The sequence below is a fragment of the Symphalangus syndactylus genome, chromosome X (genome assembly GCF_028878055.3).
Source record: "Symphalangus syndactylus isolate Jambi chromosome X, NHGRI_mSymSyn1-v2.1_pri, whole genome shotgun sequence".
Classification (NCBI taxonomy): Eukaryota; Metazoa; Chordata; class Mammalia; order Primates; family Hylobatidae; genus Symphalangus; species Symphalangus syndactylus.
In genome coordinates, this window is record NC_072447.2 from 86,874,653 (window position 1) to 86,890,399 (window position 15,747).

Genomic DNA, 15,747 nt, shown 5'->3' on the forward strand with positions numbered 1-15,747 from the left:
GTTTGATAGCCTTTAGATGAGAAGAAACAATGTGGGTTATTAGAGTACATGTATTAAAATGAAACAAGGGTGGAGGTAAAGAAGCTTAAAAATTCCAAGGCTAAGTGATGGCTAGTTATGCGTGTTAAGGTTTGGGTTCATGGGGCTTGGCTTCGGTTAGCTTTCTTGGTTTTACTTTTTAAACAAAGAAACTTGTGGGTTATGTGCACTTTATTTACTTTTATTACCTGGCAGGACTTGTGGGATAATTGCCCAGAACTAGAATATTGTTTTCGATTTCTACATTACCCATTCCCTTTTGTTTCCTTTGAGTGGTAGTTGGAGATTGCTGGTTGATTTACAGGAATAGGGTTAGTTTAAAATGTAGGTAGGCAAGAACTTGAAAACAACTACTGAGACTAGAAATTAATGACAGCTGTATGATAACTTTTGAAACATAATTTTTTTCTCCAGTCCTCATTTTTGTTAAAAACAAATTATGATAAGACTGTGTTGTTTGCAAAATAGACTTTAGTCTCATACTTGGCCTGATTATTTACAGAAACTGCAGCAAGAATAATTACCTTTACATAGGCCTTTTAAATGGGCTTTGATGGAACTCTGTTTTACAAGGAATCTTAGATAGGACTTTTTAAAGCTGAGCCCAGCCATGGGTTTGCACCCTTAAATACCTGTGATTTGGGTAAACTCCTTTTTTTCTGAGGTTTCAAGAGCATGGTGTTCTGGGCCTGTTAGAAAATGACTTTTTTACTCACCACAGATTAGGAACCCTGTACAGGGACTGTGTAGACAAAGTATGAGGCCAATTTTTCCAAGAGGCTTTTTTTGGCTTTTCAAGTTAAGCTTGACTTCTTAAAGGGAAACACATCCTTTTAGTTAAACCCTTGGCAAAACACCAGTTTTTAAATTGTCCTGTTGCAAAAGAAAATGCATTCTTATTGCACTGATGCAAACAATATATTGTTAGAAGTTAAGAATGCTTACAACTAGTGTCTGAATTTTAGAGGAACCAGGCAGAGAGAAACAAACATGTTTCACATTTTGCTTACAGGAGTATACCTTACTTAATTGTTAAAGGCTGTATCTAGTTTAAAATAAGTTTTCTTGACTGAAAAACAAAACAAGGATTAGCAATATTTTAAGCAAAAGTTAAAAAGATTATTTTAGCTTTTTATGAGTTCAGTCCATTCAGTTAACTCTTGTTTTGCTTGATATTTATAAACATTTCAGCTTTTTATGAATCCTGTATGCTTTTCCATTATTAGAAACCTGCATTTGAGAGCACCTGTTAAAGTTTTACAGCTGAGTTTAAAACATTTTTTGAAGAGGATTAAAACAAGACAATTGTCTTAAATGACAAAATGATCAGGGTGTTTACAGTTAGAAACACAATTGTCAAAGAAATTTGGTTATTTTTGTGGTTTACAACAGTTTAAGATAATTTCCATTATAATTGATAGCATATATTTAAACATTAGAACCTTAGACATCCCATATGGTTTTAGAACATATGTTAATAATATTTACTGAAGGCCAGGCACAGTGGCTCATGCCTGTAATCCCAGCACTTTGGGAAGCTGAGGTGGGCGGATTACAAGGTCAGGAGTTCGAGACCAGCCTGGCCAATATGGTGAAACCCCGTCTCTACTAAAAATACAAAAATGAGCTGGGCATGGTGGTGGGCACCTGTAATTCCAGCTACTCGGGCGGCTGAGGCAGGAGAATCACTTGAATCCGGGAGGTGGAGGTTGCAGTGAGCCAAGATCACGCCACTGCACTCCAGCCTGTGCAACAGAGTGAGACTCCATCTCAAAAAAACAATAATAATAATAATATTTATTAAAATATAACCTGAAGAAGACTAAACATTACTTTGGCAATTCCGTGTATTTAAACATCTTTAATAATTCTGTTTACCTGTTTTCTGGATGCTCGAGGGGCCCTCTGTAGCATCTGAAAGCTGGGTGTTAGGAAAGACAATTTATTTTGGGAAGCCTGTTAAATATGTTATTGGTTTAAAACACTTGATATTATGAAATGGAATTTTAGATTACCATAAGTTATTTATTTTTCTAAAATGATGACTTAAAATTTTGAAAAACCAAAAGCCTTTTATTAGCCTTTAGTATTACACAAAAATCCTGTTCAAGAGAGAAAGCCAAATTTTACCCTTGCATTAGTTTACTATTAATGTTAACCCCAATTTTTAATGAAACCTTATGGACAATTATATTTAATTTTCACCAGTTTGATCATGAAGTTTTTACAAACCTTTTGTAACCCTTTACAAATTTTGCTGAAAAGAGTACCTTGTTGTGCTTTTATTTTAATGCTTAACTTAAAGAAAAATCTATATAATACTCTTTTGAATTTAGTTAATATGTATATACAGAGTTTTCATGGTAAGATTAATTCATACAGTTTTTCCACAGTTTGCTTAAATCTTCTGCTTTATTTTAAGAAAATTCTTTATCCCTAGGCAAAATGTACATTTCCATGCCTTCTTACAATTTTTTAGTAAAAACACATTTTACTGTTTTCACACACTTGCACGTAAATCCATTTTCAGTAGTCAATATGTTTTGGCTGTGTCCCCACCCAAATTTCAACTTGACTTATATCTCCCAGAATTTCCACATGTTGTGGAAGTGACCCAGGGAGAGGTAACTGAATCATGGGGGCCAGACTTTCCTGTGCTATTCTCATGATAGTGAATGAGTCTCACGAGATCTGATGGGTTTATCAGGGGTTTCCACTTTTGCTTCTTTCTCATTTTCTCTTGCTGCCACCATGTAAGAAGTGCCTTTTGCCTCCCACCATGATCCTGAGGCCTCCCCAGCCATGTGGCACTGTAAGTCCAATTAAACCTCTTTTTCTTCTCAGTCTCAGGTATGCCTTTATCAGAAGCATGAAAACAGACTAATACAGTAGACTTATTTACATGTTATAATGGTAACTCTTAGCAATTTTTAACTTTAATGTAAAACTTGGTAAGTTGTTATAATTATATACTAGGCGCAGATAAAGTTTGACTTTTTTCAGCATAATTAGAGACATGGTTACTTTCATATGTCCCCAGACCTTACCCATTGTGAAGCAGGCAAGTCGAACAGTTTTTAAAGGCCAAAGAAGCAGTTTAAAACCTTAAAACATTTAGCAAACCTACTACGTGACTTGCATAATTTAGACTACCTATTTATATTTTGAAGATATTTGCATTTTACCAATAATCTTTAAGGCTGTTTTTATTTTTTAAAGACTAAAGTCACATGAACTGAAAGGTACCAGAGCTTTTATTTTTCCCTTTAAAAAATATTTGATCCAAGGGCTTATCCTTTTTCAAGTTAATTAATTAGAGCTCTTCTTAAATAGACATTACACACACAACACATGTATAACTACACAGACAGGCAGAAGAAAATCCATCAGCTTAGGGTGGAACCATTTAAGAATAGGGCTCAGAAAGTATGTAGTTTCTGCGGCCTGACAAGCATACCTGGAAGGCGAAAATAGATTTTGAGAGGTATTTATTTGCCTCTAATTTCAGGGGTTTAATGAGGAAAACAGATATTTTTTCCAAAATGGGATTTGTGGTGACTTTTCTGTTTTCTCAAGGAGTCCTGGGTTACCAGAAGTTATCCTAGGGCCTTTTATGCATGCACCAAGAGTGGCAAGACAGAGTGGAGGAAAATAATTTAGTTGACTGAGAAAAAACTTTTTCCAGAAAAACAAATTTATGAAGAGAAAAACATAAAGGCTTTTAAAAATACCTATAACTTAGATACCCACTTTTAATTAAGCTGAGCACTTTTTAAGAAAATTATTTTTATTAATTAAAACTACAGAGAATATAAACAGTGATTCTTATTATTTCTTTTATCAGTTTATACCACTATCTGTTCACTATAATGTTCAGGTTTTCCAGTTTTCTCTGGAAGGAAGTGGCTGCATTCAGACAGGGGGAGGTTTTTAGGTGGACTGCGGATCACTCTAGCATCAAAGCTTGATATTTGAGGAGGTGATTGTCTGTTAGCCAGAGACTTTCCCTAGAGGACAGCAGTCCTGCTATATTGTGTGGGGTGTAAACAGTTAAGTTATTCCCCATGGTTAACCTGTTGGCTTCTGGCACCTGCAAAGCCACCACTGCAACTTCTTAGAGGCAGGCTGGCCATCCTTTAGCCATTAAGTTAAATTCCTTGCTTAGGTAACCCACTGATTGTTGAGCTGCACCTTGAGCCTTAGTTAAAACTTCCAGGGTCATTCCCTTCCTTTCTGATACATAGAGATTAAATGGCTTCCTTATGGGATGACTGAAGAAAGCTGCTGCTTTCAAGCAAGGCTTGCTTTATTAAAGGCTTTTGAGTTTTAGGTTCTTAAGTTAGGGAGTGAGTTTTATCTGCTCGAGTTTCTTTTATGAGGTGGTATAAAGGGTGAGCTATTCCACTGTACCCAGGTACCCACAGTCTGCAAAATTCATTAATGCCTAAGAATCCTTTTAACTGTTAAAGTAAATGGGGTTAATCCTTTTCTCACCTGGTGCTCTCATCCCTTTTGATAAGACTGACTGACTTACTTTACTGAAGTCTGACAGAGCTGAGCTTCAGATTTTGAGACCCTATATTCCCTTTTAGCTAAGAAATTATGAAGAGCTTTTAGTGCCTTCTAGAGAAGCCCTTCACGATTGTGCAGTGGGAGGAAGGCACTGTTGGTGGGACTGTAAACTAGTTCAACCATTGTGGAAGTCAGTGTGGCGATTCCTCAGGGATCTAGAACTAGAAATACCATTTGACCCAGCCATCCCATTACTGGGTATATACCCAAACGATTATAAATCATGCTGCTATAAAGACACATGCACACGTATATTTATTACGGCACTATTCACAATAGCAAAGACTTGGAACCAACCCAAATGTCCAACAACGATAGACTGGATTAAGAAAATGTGGCACATATACACCATGGAATACTATGCAGCCATAAAAAAGGATGAGTTCATGTCCTTTGTAGGGATGTGGATGAAACTGGAAACCATCATTCTCAGCAAACTATTGCAAGGACAAAAAACCAAACACTGCATGTTCTCACTCATAGGTGGGAATTGAACAATGAGAACACATGGACACAGGAAGGGGAACATCACACTCTGGGGACTGTTGTGGGGTGGGGGGAGGGGGGAGGGATAGCATTAGGAGATATACCTAATGCTAAATGACGAGTTAATGGGTGCAGCAAACCAACATGGCACATGTATACATATGTAACAAACCTGCACATTGTGCACATGTACCCTAAAACTTAAAGTATAATAATAAAATTAAATTAAAAAACAAATTTATGTACAATTTCTTAATTTCCATTTTATTTCAAACACATTTTAAAGCTTTAGCTATTACAGGAATAAATTAGTGTTACAACCATAGATAAAGTATCTGCCTTAAGGTGTTGCCACTAGGAATCTTCATTTAAAGGTAGGGCGGACAACATGAGGTCAACTTTAAGTATATGTACCTCTATTTTTTATACCCTACTACTAGTTTTCCATAGCCTGTAATCTAAATTATTCTATGGAATAATATCTCCCTTTAAAGGGGCATATATTCTGATTTGGTGGCTATTCTAAGAATTACTTTTAGGTTATATGGGTATCTACTAAATAGAATATCTGAATATCTTATCTGAATGTCTACTAAATATAGTAGACATTCAGAAAAGAAAGTATGTATAATTATTGTAGATTCAAGATATCTGGGAATATTAGGGAACTCTTTGATGTATAGAGAAAACTGCAAAATATCAATGACTTTTTCAAGGCAAAGTATATTAAAAGTGCATTTGTTTTCAATCTCATTCTTTTGTATTATTATTATACTTTAAGTTCTGGGATACATGTGCAGGACGTGCAGGTTTGTTACATAGATATACACGTGCCATGGTGGTTTGCTGCACCCATCAACCCGTCATCTACATTAGGTACTTCTAATGCTCTCCCTCCCCTAGCCCCCCACCCCCCGATAGGTCCCGGTGTGTGATGTTCCCCTCCCTGTGTCCATGTGTCCTCATTGTTCAACTCCCACTTATGAGTGAGAACCTGCGGTGTTTGGTTTTCTGTTCCTGTGTTAGTTTGCTGAGAATGATGGTTTCCAGCTTCATCCATGTCACTGCAAAGGACATGAACTCATCCTTTTTTATGGCTGCATAGTATTCCATGGTGTATATGTGCCACATTTTCTTTATCAGTCTTATTCTTATTGATACAATAAGGACTATTGGAAACACACTTCTACTTTTAATTAGTTTTCTCTATAGTTAGGCAACTAAAGCACTAGAGCTCTCTACTGGTACAGAGATCACTTTTGTCCCATTTAAAACAACTCACTTGCTTTGCTTTTTACTGCTTTTACTATCTTTGGTATCTTTTTGCTTTGGGTTAGCACAATAAACAAGCAATAACATTATCTACAGTGTTGATAGTTGAAAAAAATCAAATTTCACTGTTAAGATAATTTGGTTAAAAGGGTTTCTCTTATTGCTACATAGCTATTTTAATGCTTTATTCCTTTTACAGCTCCCTCTGTATTTCCCAACAATTATTAAAAGAATATGATTTGAGCACCCAACTAGTTAACTGATATCACAACTTTATTTTTGAAGAGCAAAATGACAAAACAGTAGACATCTTACATTTTTCATCATGGAGCCAGACACAAAGTTAATCACTGGGTGAGGGATCTTTCTGACCTTGCCTGGCTTATTGGTCCTCAAATGTCAAAATCAGTATTTTATTTACTGTTGTTCCTTTCAGTATTGAATGAGTGAAATACCAATGGTAGTTTTCTTTTGGGTTAAAGTAATACTACAGGTTTTACTTTTGACTGAGTGAAAACAATGCAAGACACTTCTGTGAGATGATTAACACTTTATTTTATAGTTTTTTATTGCAGTATACTATTCAGGGTATTCTACAATCTTATTGAACACAGTATGGAAACATCAAATTGATATTACTTGATAAGCATGATCTTTTCTTCTCGATATAAGAAAATACTTTTTTTTCTGAAATAGGTATCTGTATTTTAAAGGGATAATGGTTGGCTATGAGTAAATCATTGCTTAAATACTGAACTGTTATTTCTCACAGACATTAATATTCTCTCTTGGAAACAAATGCAATGTGTCAAATAAAATATCTAATACCTCTTTCCAATAGTCAAATCATGTTTAATACTTCTTTAGACTGGTAAAATATAATACATTCAGACCAAAATCTTGTTGTTTGTTTGTCTATAGGTAGGTATATATGGATATATAACTTGAAAGTTTCTAAAGTACAGGAACTCATTTTTATATACAATCATTTATTATAGGTAAGGGAACTAATTAGATTTAGGACCACAATATAAGTTTTAGAAAGACTTTCTACTGGCCTTAATGTCCAGCTCAGAAAAGAATATTGTACTGTTGAAATGTTTTCAAAAGTTTATGGTTTAAAAGAGTATTCACTTTGATTAGAATTTTCTGTATTATTTAATGTAATGTTTTAAATTCAGTGGAAATAGCCAAAATATGAGGGACTAGGAACTGCTATTGAGACTACTTTTCCTTTACCATTTCTTCTCAGTTTTCTTTAGTGTAGCAGTTCTTAAAGTGTCATTCCCTGACCAGCAGCATCAGCATCATCTTGGAAGTTATTAGAAACGCAGATATTCTGGCCCCACATCTGACCTGCTAAATTAGAAACTCTGGAGGTGGGACCCAGAAATCTGTGTGTTTACACACAGATAAAATGATTGCTCTAAAATAGTGGTTGTCAAATTTTAACATGCGTTAGAGTTACAAACCATCTGTGTAATTCTAATGCATGTTAAACTTTGAGAACCACTATTTTAGAGCAATCATTTTATCATTTCTTCTGTGTGTATGTATGTGTCTGTGTGTGTATGTATATATGTATGTATGTATGTATGTATATAATTTGCAGGACTGTTGGCCATGGGGCATCATTATATTATTTGTATATAATATCTATTAAAGAACTTTATTTTTGCTTTTATTATCTTGCAGTTTTTCTAGTTGATGTATTACTTTATTCAGTGATAATATGAAAATTGCTATCTTCACTGAAGGATCTACTGAATAATCATTTTAACTCAACTATATTGCATTCTTGAAAGCAATCCTTTCAATGTAAGTATGACGTCTTATCTCATTCTCTTTGAAAATATAGTTCTAATATTAATATAGACAGGTAAAGAGTGGCTAACTTATGTTTCCCATGGTCAAAGGGAGCATAGGGTTGTAATAGGGAGAACAATTACATTTTATTTATTATACAAATATCCATTCATAGTCTTTTGTGATATCTTGGCAAATTGCTTGCTTTGCTTTGCATTCCCAGATGAATTTAACCAGTTGAATAATGGATACCACTTTGTATTGATTTTGGCATTTACTATAGTCAGATACATTACAGGCATACTAATAGGTTAGGCTAGATGGGAAAAATGTTAGCTTAAAAGATAAGTAAATTGGGAGAAGACAGGGAGCCAAACAAGATTTAAATATTCTGCAATGTGAACTACTGCTGATCTCCACATTTTGAAAATGATAATTAGAAATTTCATGTTTTATGCTTCTATTGAGGTTTATGTGGAAAATTATTGAAGAGTTTCTGCCTTGAATTTGGAATTTTAACTCATGAAAATGTAGCTTTATAATTCATACTCAATAAACACACTTTCAGTAACTAAAAGTTGGATTGTACCCAAGACAGTATTATAAGCAATGTGGGTGGCTTTGTTGCAGTTTTTCCACCTTTACCATGACATTCATCCAAAGTTTCTATTTAGCCATACTTTTTGTTTCAGAAAATTCAAATTAAGTTTCTCAACAAATTTTCTAATGTGCTGTTTTTGATATATGGGTGATTGACTCTACTATATGCAGTTAAGTATGGAGTCATAATCTACACATTAAGATAAGTCCTATTGCTTTAATGCCATGTTTGAAATTTGTACTAATAACACTACATTGATACTGTACATTCTGTGAAAATGAACAGTAGCTGTGCCAAAAGGAGCATAACATTATTGTCGAATCTTGATTATTCATGTTAATAGAGGTCAGCATTGTTGGAGGCACGTATAGATTCCAGATCAGTACAAATCACTTATATTTACTCCATTGTGACATGTATTTTATTATATTTTGTGCTTATATATGTCTATATGTGTGTGTGTGTGTGTGTGTATATATATATATATATATATGTTTGAGTGTATATGTATCTCAAGTTTTTACCATAATTAACGCTTTTTTCTAGGGCTAATTTTAAAAATGTGTAATTTTCATTTTCTTATATAACAGTAGAGGTAGTTAGTGACATGGTAACTCAGAATTTGTCAGTTAGTAATGATATGTCAATAAAATAGACTTGATTTCAAAAACAAGCTTTCATAGTTATGGCTAGAGAAAGGTTAAAAAAAACCTAACTGGTTATTAAAGGCTTGATTTAGACAGTTGAATAATGTGTTGCTCATGCAAGGACACCATTGCTCCACATCCTAGCAATTTGTCGTCACTGTTTCTGTAATTATTATGAAATACTAGGCCTAAACTATTTTATATGTGTGTTTTTAAAGCTTGTAGGTAATTGAAAAGACTAGAATGTTTGGAAATCACTAGCATAGATAATTAAGTGGCAATTGGAAAGTTGCAGACTGATGGACAGTTTTTCTACACCACTTTCCTGGTATAAAGTGAAGTTAAATTTTGGACCACTTTCTTATATTTGCAAGATCTTACTGCCATTTTGTTTGGGAAAAAAAATCCTATCTTCTCCCTTCTCTGATATCTAGGAACAGATCCAAGATATTAAGCAGGGCTTCCTATTTCTTGGTTTGAAGGATATCTTTTGATCAAGGACTTCTGCATTTTGGCAATTATTTATTTTAGTTAAGTCTCTGGATGGTTTTATTTGTATATAAGGGTCCTGTCAACTTTTGTTTGGGAAAGAATTTCATAATTACAGTAATGTCAATATAGCAACATAAATGTTTTCCTTTATTTTCAGATCGTAGATGATTTACATGGAGACTGTAGGCCTAGGATTAGACCATTGAATTTTTAAAAATTTTTACTGATATTGACAATGGAAATTTGCCATTAAGGAAAGGAAAATATATATTTGCAAAACAAATTTGCACATGAAGAAGGAATTTTAGAACTTTTGCTGTATCATAAATTAAAATCTTATAATTTATATGTGATATTTAAAAAATATGTATTAGGTAAATTGTTTTTCTTCCTAAAACCTTTACATGAAGCCAGGCAGTGTTGTGAACTATTCCTTTTCTAGATTGAGAATTTGAGCATAACAAACTGTTAGCTTCTAATAATTCAGTGATAATTTCAGGAGAAGGAACTAGAAAATAAGATTACCAGTTATCATTGCATGTTGTATCACTTCATGTAGCATCTTGCTCTTTCCAGTGTTCTAAAGATGCTATATAGATCATTTCATTCGATAGATAAATTACCAAATTCTGAAAGCCTGATTTGTAGTCAGTTTGGTCCATCCATTTTTAAGGATCGATTTGGATATTTACGTATCTGATCAAACTGTATAAACATTAGTGATTAAAGTGGCTTAAAACAAGCATCCTATTTCATGGGTCATTTCATCATACAATAAAAATAAATACTCAGTCTGTAGTTCATATTTCTAGGGATTACATACAGAGAAACAGAATAGGTTTAATTTTTCCTTCTCACTAACACAGATATGCTGTTGCTTAATTGGCCTTTTGCAAAATGCATGAACTATCAAAGTAGTCGATGTAGATGTCAAATAAGATGATTCTGTTTGCTCTAGTTCTACTAGGGAAATACATAATACTAAATTTCAAATATTTATATTCTGTTTGATAGCTCCTTAGATAGGCAAAATATGAATACTGTCCACAGAAATCTGTCTTAGGCTTCATATTGTTTTTTATTTCTGGAAGTCAGGAACAAATGCCTAACCCCAAAACTATGTCCATGTTGAATGTTATTTACTTTCCTAGATTTATTTGTTTAGACAGCTTATTAGCGTACTTGAAGATCCATGTAATCACTGTGATTGTACATAGCATAATTATATCTACTTGCATTTATAGTTACTATATATTATAAAATGTTAGCTTCCTAACATTCCCTAAACTATAAAATTATCTGAGCATATTATATCGCAAATCTGCAGTGAACATTTTTTAAAGCTTAGGAATCTTATGGGTTTATATATTCCCATAAGAATATATTAAAAATTTATATATATAAAATTTATATATAATATTATATTTAATTTATAATATTAATAAATATTATATAAATATTATAATTAATAATATAATATATTGTAACTATTAATTATATAATATAATTATAAAATAATTATTAATAATAATTAATATAATTAATTATTATTAATAATTGATATTATATTATATATATTATATATAATATTATATATTGATTATATAATATATTTAATAATATATATAATATATATATTGATTATATAATATAATTAAAATAATTAATGATATAATTAATAATTATATTGATTATATAATATAATTAAAATAATTAATGATATAATTAATAATTATATATAGATAATATAATATAATATATAATTATATATAAAAAATTATATATAAATTCTACAAATTTAGTAGTCTCATCTGTTTTTCATTTTAAATTGACATTCCTTCAACTAACATTTTTTAAAGAGCTACTGGGCACATAGAAGAGGTGATAAATTAGATACTTTCCTTATTAAGGAATTAAAGGAGCTCATATTCTAACAGAAGACTTCAGTAATATTCTTTTAAGTAAGAGCAGTTATATAGGAGAAACTGAAAAGTATATGAGAGAGTGATCTGATGCTTTTGGGATTAAAGATTATATATATTGTTTGTGAACACTATGCCATTGAGTCCGTTGGTTCTAACACAGAGACATGTTATCTGGTCTCACTTTACAATCATGATAATTAATCTCAATGATACATTATGGTTATCCCATGAACAAAATTTATATCACCAAAGAAATACCATCATTATGGTATTTACATGAAGCAAGATTGAAAAAGGCTACCATTTTATATCAACAGTCATTACAACTTCAGCAAATTCCTGAGAAATCTGTTTGCATTCATCAATGTATCTAACATCTTTGACATAATAATTGTGGCTTTTATTTCACTTTTATATTTAAACATGATTAAATATATTGGTAATTTCCTTCCTAGTATTATCATGATTTATGTTGAGGGTAAGTCTATTTTTAACTTTTTCATATGCTTTAGCATTGGTTTTAAGGTGCTAACATATTTCTTCCCAATATTTTGCTTGCTGTCTAGTGATCTACTGACTTCACAATGTCTGAAATCAGATTCACCAGTCTCACTTGGGATCAAGTTATAACACTCGATCAAGTGTTAGATGAAGTAATTCCAATTCATGGAAAGGGGAATTTCCCCACAATGGAGGTAAAACCAAAAGACATCATTCATGTTGTGAAAGATCAACTCATAGGGCAAGGAATTATTATTAAAGATGCCAGATTGAATGGTTCCATAGCAAGTTACATACTTGCAAGCCGTAATGGAATCAGCTATAAGGATCTGGACGTTATTTTTGGTGTTGAGCTTCCAAGTAACGAAGAATTTCAGGTTGTTAAGGATGCAGTTCTAGGCTGTCTACTTGACTTTTTACCAAAAGGTGTAAAGAAGGAAAAGATCTCCCCAGATATCATGAAAGAGGCTTACGTACAGAAATTCGTCAAGGTTTGCAATGAGCATGATTGTTGGAGTCTTATCTCCCTTTCAAATAACACTGGGAAGAATTTAGAACTAAAATTTGTGAGTTCGCTCAGACGGCAGTTTGAATTTAGTGTAGATTCCTTTCAAATTGTTTTGGATCCCATGTTAGACTTCTACAGTGACAAAAATGCCAAGCTAACCAAAGAATCCTATCCTGTTGTGGTAGCTGAAAGCATGTATGGAGACTTCCAGGAAGCAATGACACATTTGCAACACAAGCTCATATCTACCAGGAAACCTGAAGAGATTAGAGGTGGTGGCCTTCTGAAGTACTGCAACTTGCTGGTTCATGGCTTCAAGCCAGCCTGTATGTCAGAAATCAAAAACCTAGAACGTTATATGTGCTCTAGATTCTTTATTGATTTTCCTTATATAGAAGAACAGCAAAAGAAAATTGAATCATACCTCCACAACCATTTCATAGGTGAAGGAATGACCAAATATGACTACCTTATGACCTTGCATGGAGTTGTGAATGAAAGCACCGTTTGCCTCATGAATTATGAAAGAAGACAGATTCTCCACCTGATCACCATGATGGCTTTGAAAGTACTTGGAGAACTAAATATTCTACCCAATGCAGAAAAGGTAACTTGCTTTTATCAGCCTGCTCCGTACTTTGCAGCTGAGGCAGGGTACCCTATTTATGTAATATCTGAGCCATCCCCCATTATCTTCCAGCCATACTACCCACTGCAGTTTCGTGGGTCAAATGGTATTGGTTAAAAAATACACATGCAACCATGAAAACTTTGATTTAATTAAACAGCACTTAAAAGCAAGTTTCCAAATGTAAAACTCAAGATCTGTTTTTATTTTTGTACAGTTACCAATTTTTTTCAATTACAGTTGATGGAATAGTAGTTACCAACTATTTTTGATCAATTAAGCCATCACAGTAAATACAATATCTATAAACCAACCACTTTAAATGTTTTTCAGATGTTATTGACTAGCTATAATAACTTTCAAATGTTGTGTTCCTCTTGATATGATTTTCAAATCTTTTGACTACTTGTGACTTTCAAATTTACCGTGACAAATATATTAGAGATGCCTGCATCTTGGACTAAAACATAAAAGGACAGATTCATGTTTTAAAATTAAGATGTACAGTGAAGTATCACATTTTTTATATTCAGTCAGTTCCTTTATTACATTTAGTTCTTTTTTTCTATTGAATAATACCATCAATAATTTTTCAGTACTTGACAGAAATGCCTAATTTCAAAAGCAACAGATTCAGAAGACATTAAAACCCTGGACTTTTCAAGCTTTTTTTTTTTGACAATTAAATTGGGTTGGATACAAAAATCCTACTGTAGTTTAAAGGAATACTGGAAAAAAATGGTTCTGGAAAGCGCTGGACATTAGTAATCTGTCATCTATATAATAAAACATTTAGTTAATTTGTGGATTTGAATAACAATACCATACAGTTGTGCAACTACTACTGAGATCAGACACAGGGTTTTTTTCCCCTCAAAATAAGTTAAAACGAATGAAAATGACCAACTCTGAATGTGAAAGCTTTCTATCATCATCTACAAAGAGACTCTAAATGGCAAACAGGAAAAAACAGGCAGAGGTTTATAGCCATAGCATTTACCATTTTATGGCCTATTTGAAAAACATCTTTATGTTGAGAAACATTCCATTTCAGTAAGTTAAAATATTTTCATTGTAACTAAATGAAGCAGGTTTTTCATTTTGCCTTTACCAAAGATCTTTTTTTTTTTTTTTGAGACGGAGTCTGGCTCTGTCGCCCAGGCTGGAGTGCAGTGGCACAATCTCGGCTCACTGCAAGCTCTGCCTCCCGGGTTCACGCCATTCTCCTGCCTCAGCCTCCCGAGTAGCTGGGACTACTGGCGCCCGCCACCACGCCTGGCTAATTTTTTTGTATTTTTTTTAGTAGAGACGGGGTTTCACTGTGGTCTCGATCTCCTGACCTTGTTATCTGCCCGCCTCGGCCTGCGAAAGTGCTGGGATTGCAAGCGTGAGCCACCGTGCCCGGCCCCAAAGATCATTTTCTAACATGCCACTCAAGTGCCTCTTCGTGTGAATTTTTGCATAACACTATAATTTATTCAACAACTGTGTACATTTACAATATATCTAAATATATACTTACTACATCGAGTATACTGCTAGAAAAATCTACCAGTGGGATTAAAAATGTATTTTCTTCCCATAATGAAAATAATTCATGACCAATATTACCTGAAGTGTCAGACGGGGAGCTGTCTTAAATGAATATGGATCAGGCCATTGGAAAACTTCAATATTTCCATTTGGTTATGATTTTTTGTGAGTTTCCATTTCAGTTTTTATTGACCATCACATTTTCTATCACAACATGACCGGACAGTTGTATCCTGATAATTTGCCAGTTATAGACTGTGCTTAACTTATATTCACTGTATTACAATATTGGACAGAAGTACACCAAATATGGCATTTTCAAATAACCAATATTTCTGAGATGTTTTATACCACAGCACAAGTGGCCATCAGTATATTTTTAAAGAATTATATATCACAGAACCCTGAGGCTTTAAAACACTATGGACTTACCACTTTCTTGACAAATAAAGAATTTGTAAATACAATAAAATATTGAGAAATGAAAGGACTATGATTGTGATGTCGTGGGTATAGATTCAGTAGGTTCAATATTTTCCAGAGTGGTATTTGATACTGAATAGCAGAATTCTGAAGCTATTTGGAAATATCTCATACCCCATGTGCTCCCATAGCTTTCTTTGATCCCATTGAGAATTTAAACTCCTTCTTTCCTAAAAAACAAATTATTTATGGTATTCTCCTAAAGCTTTAAGTCCTGATGGAAGAATGGCCTGAAAGCTAGGTATGTTCTCCCA

General features: G+C 33.3%; 1 protein-coding gene across 1 annotated transcript; it reads left to right on the forward strand.

Annotated features, from left to right (window-relative positions):
* Positions 1-8,069: 8,069 nt before the first annotated feature.
* Positions 8,070-15,419, forward strand: TENT5D (terminal nucleotidyltransferase 5D). The gene is made up of 2 exons (XM_055268432.2): positions 8,070-8,187; positions 12,407-15,419. The coding sequence occupies exon 2, from the start codon at positions 12,425-12,427 to the stop codon at positions 13,592-13,594; it is 1,170 nt and encodes a 389-aa protein (XP_055124407.1). The 5' UTR covers positions 8,070-8,187; positions 12,407-12,424; the 3' UTR covers positions 13,595-15,419.
* Positions 15,420-15,747: the final 328 nt, after the last annotated feature.

Excerpts from the sequence above, each read along its gene's own strand:
- TENT5D (XM_055268432.2), top strand. The coding sequence starts at position 12,425 with ATGTCTGAAATCAGATTCACCAGTCTCACTTGGGATCAAGTTATAACA.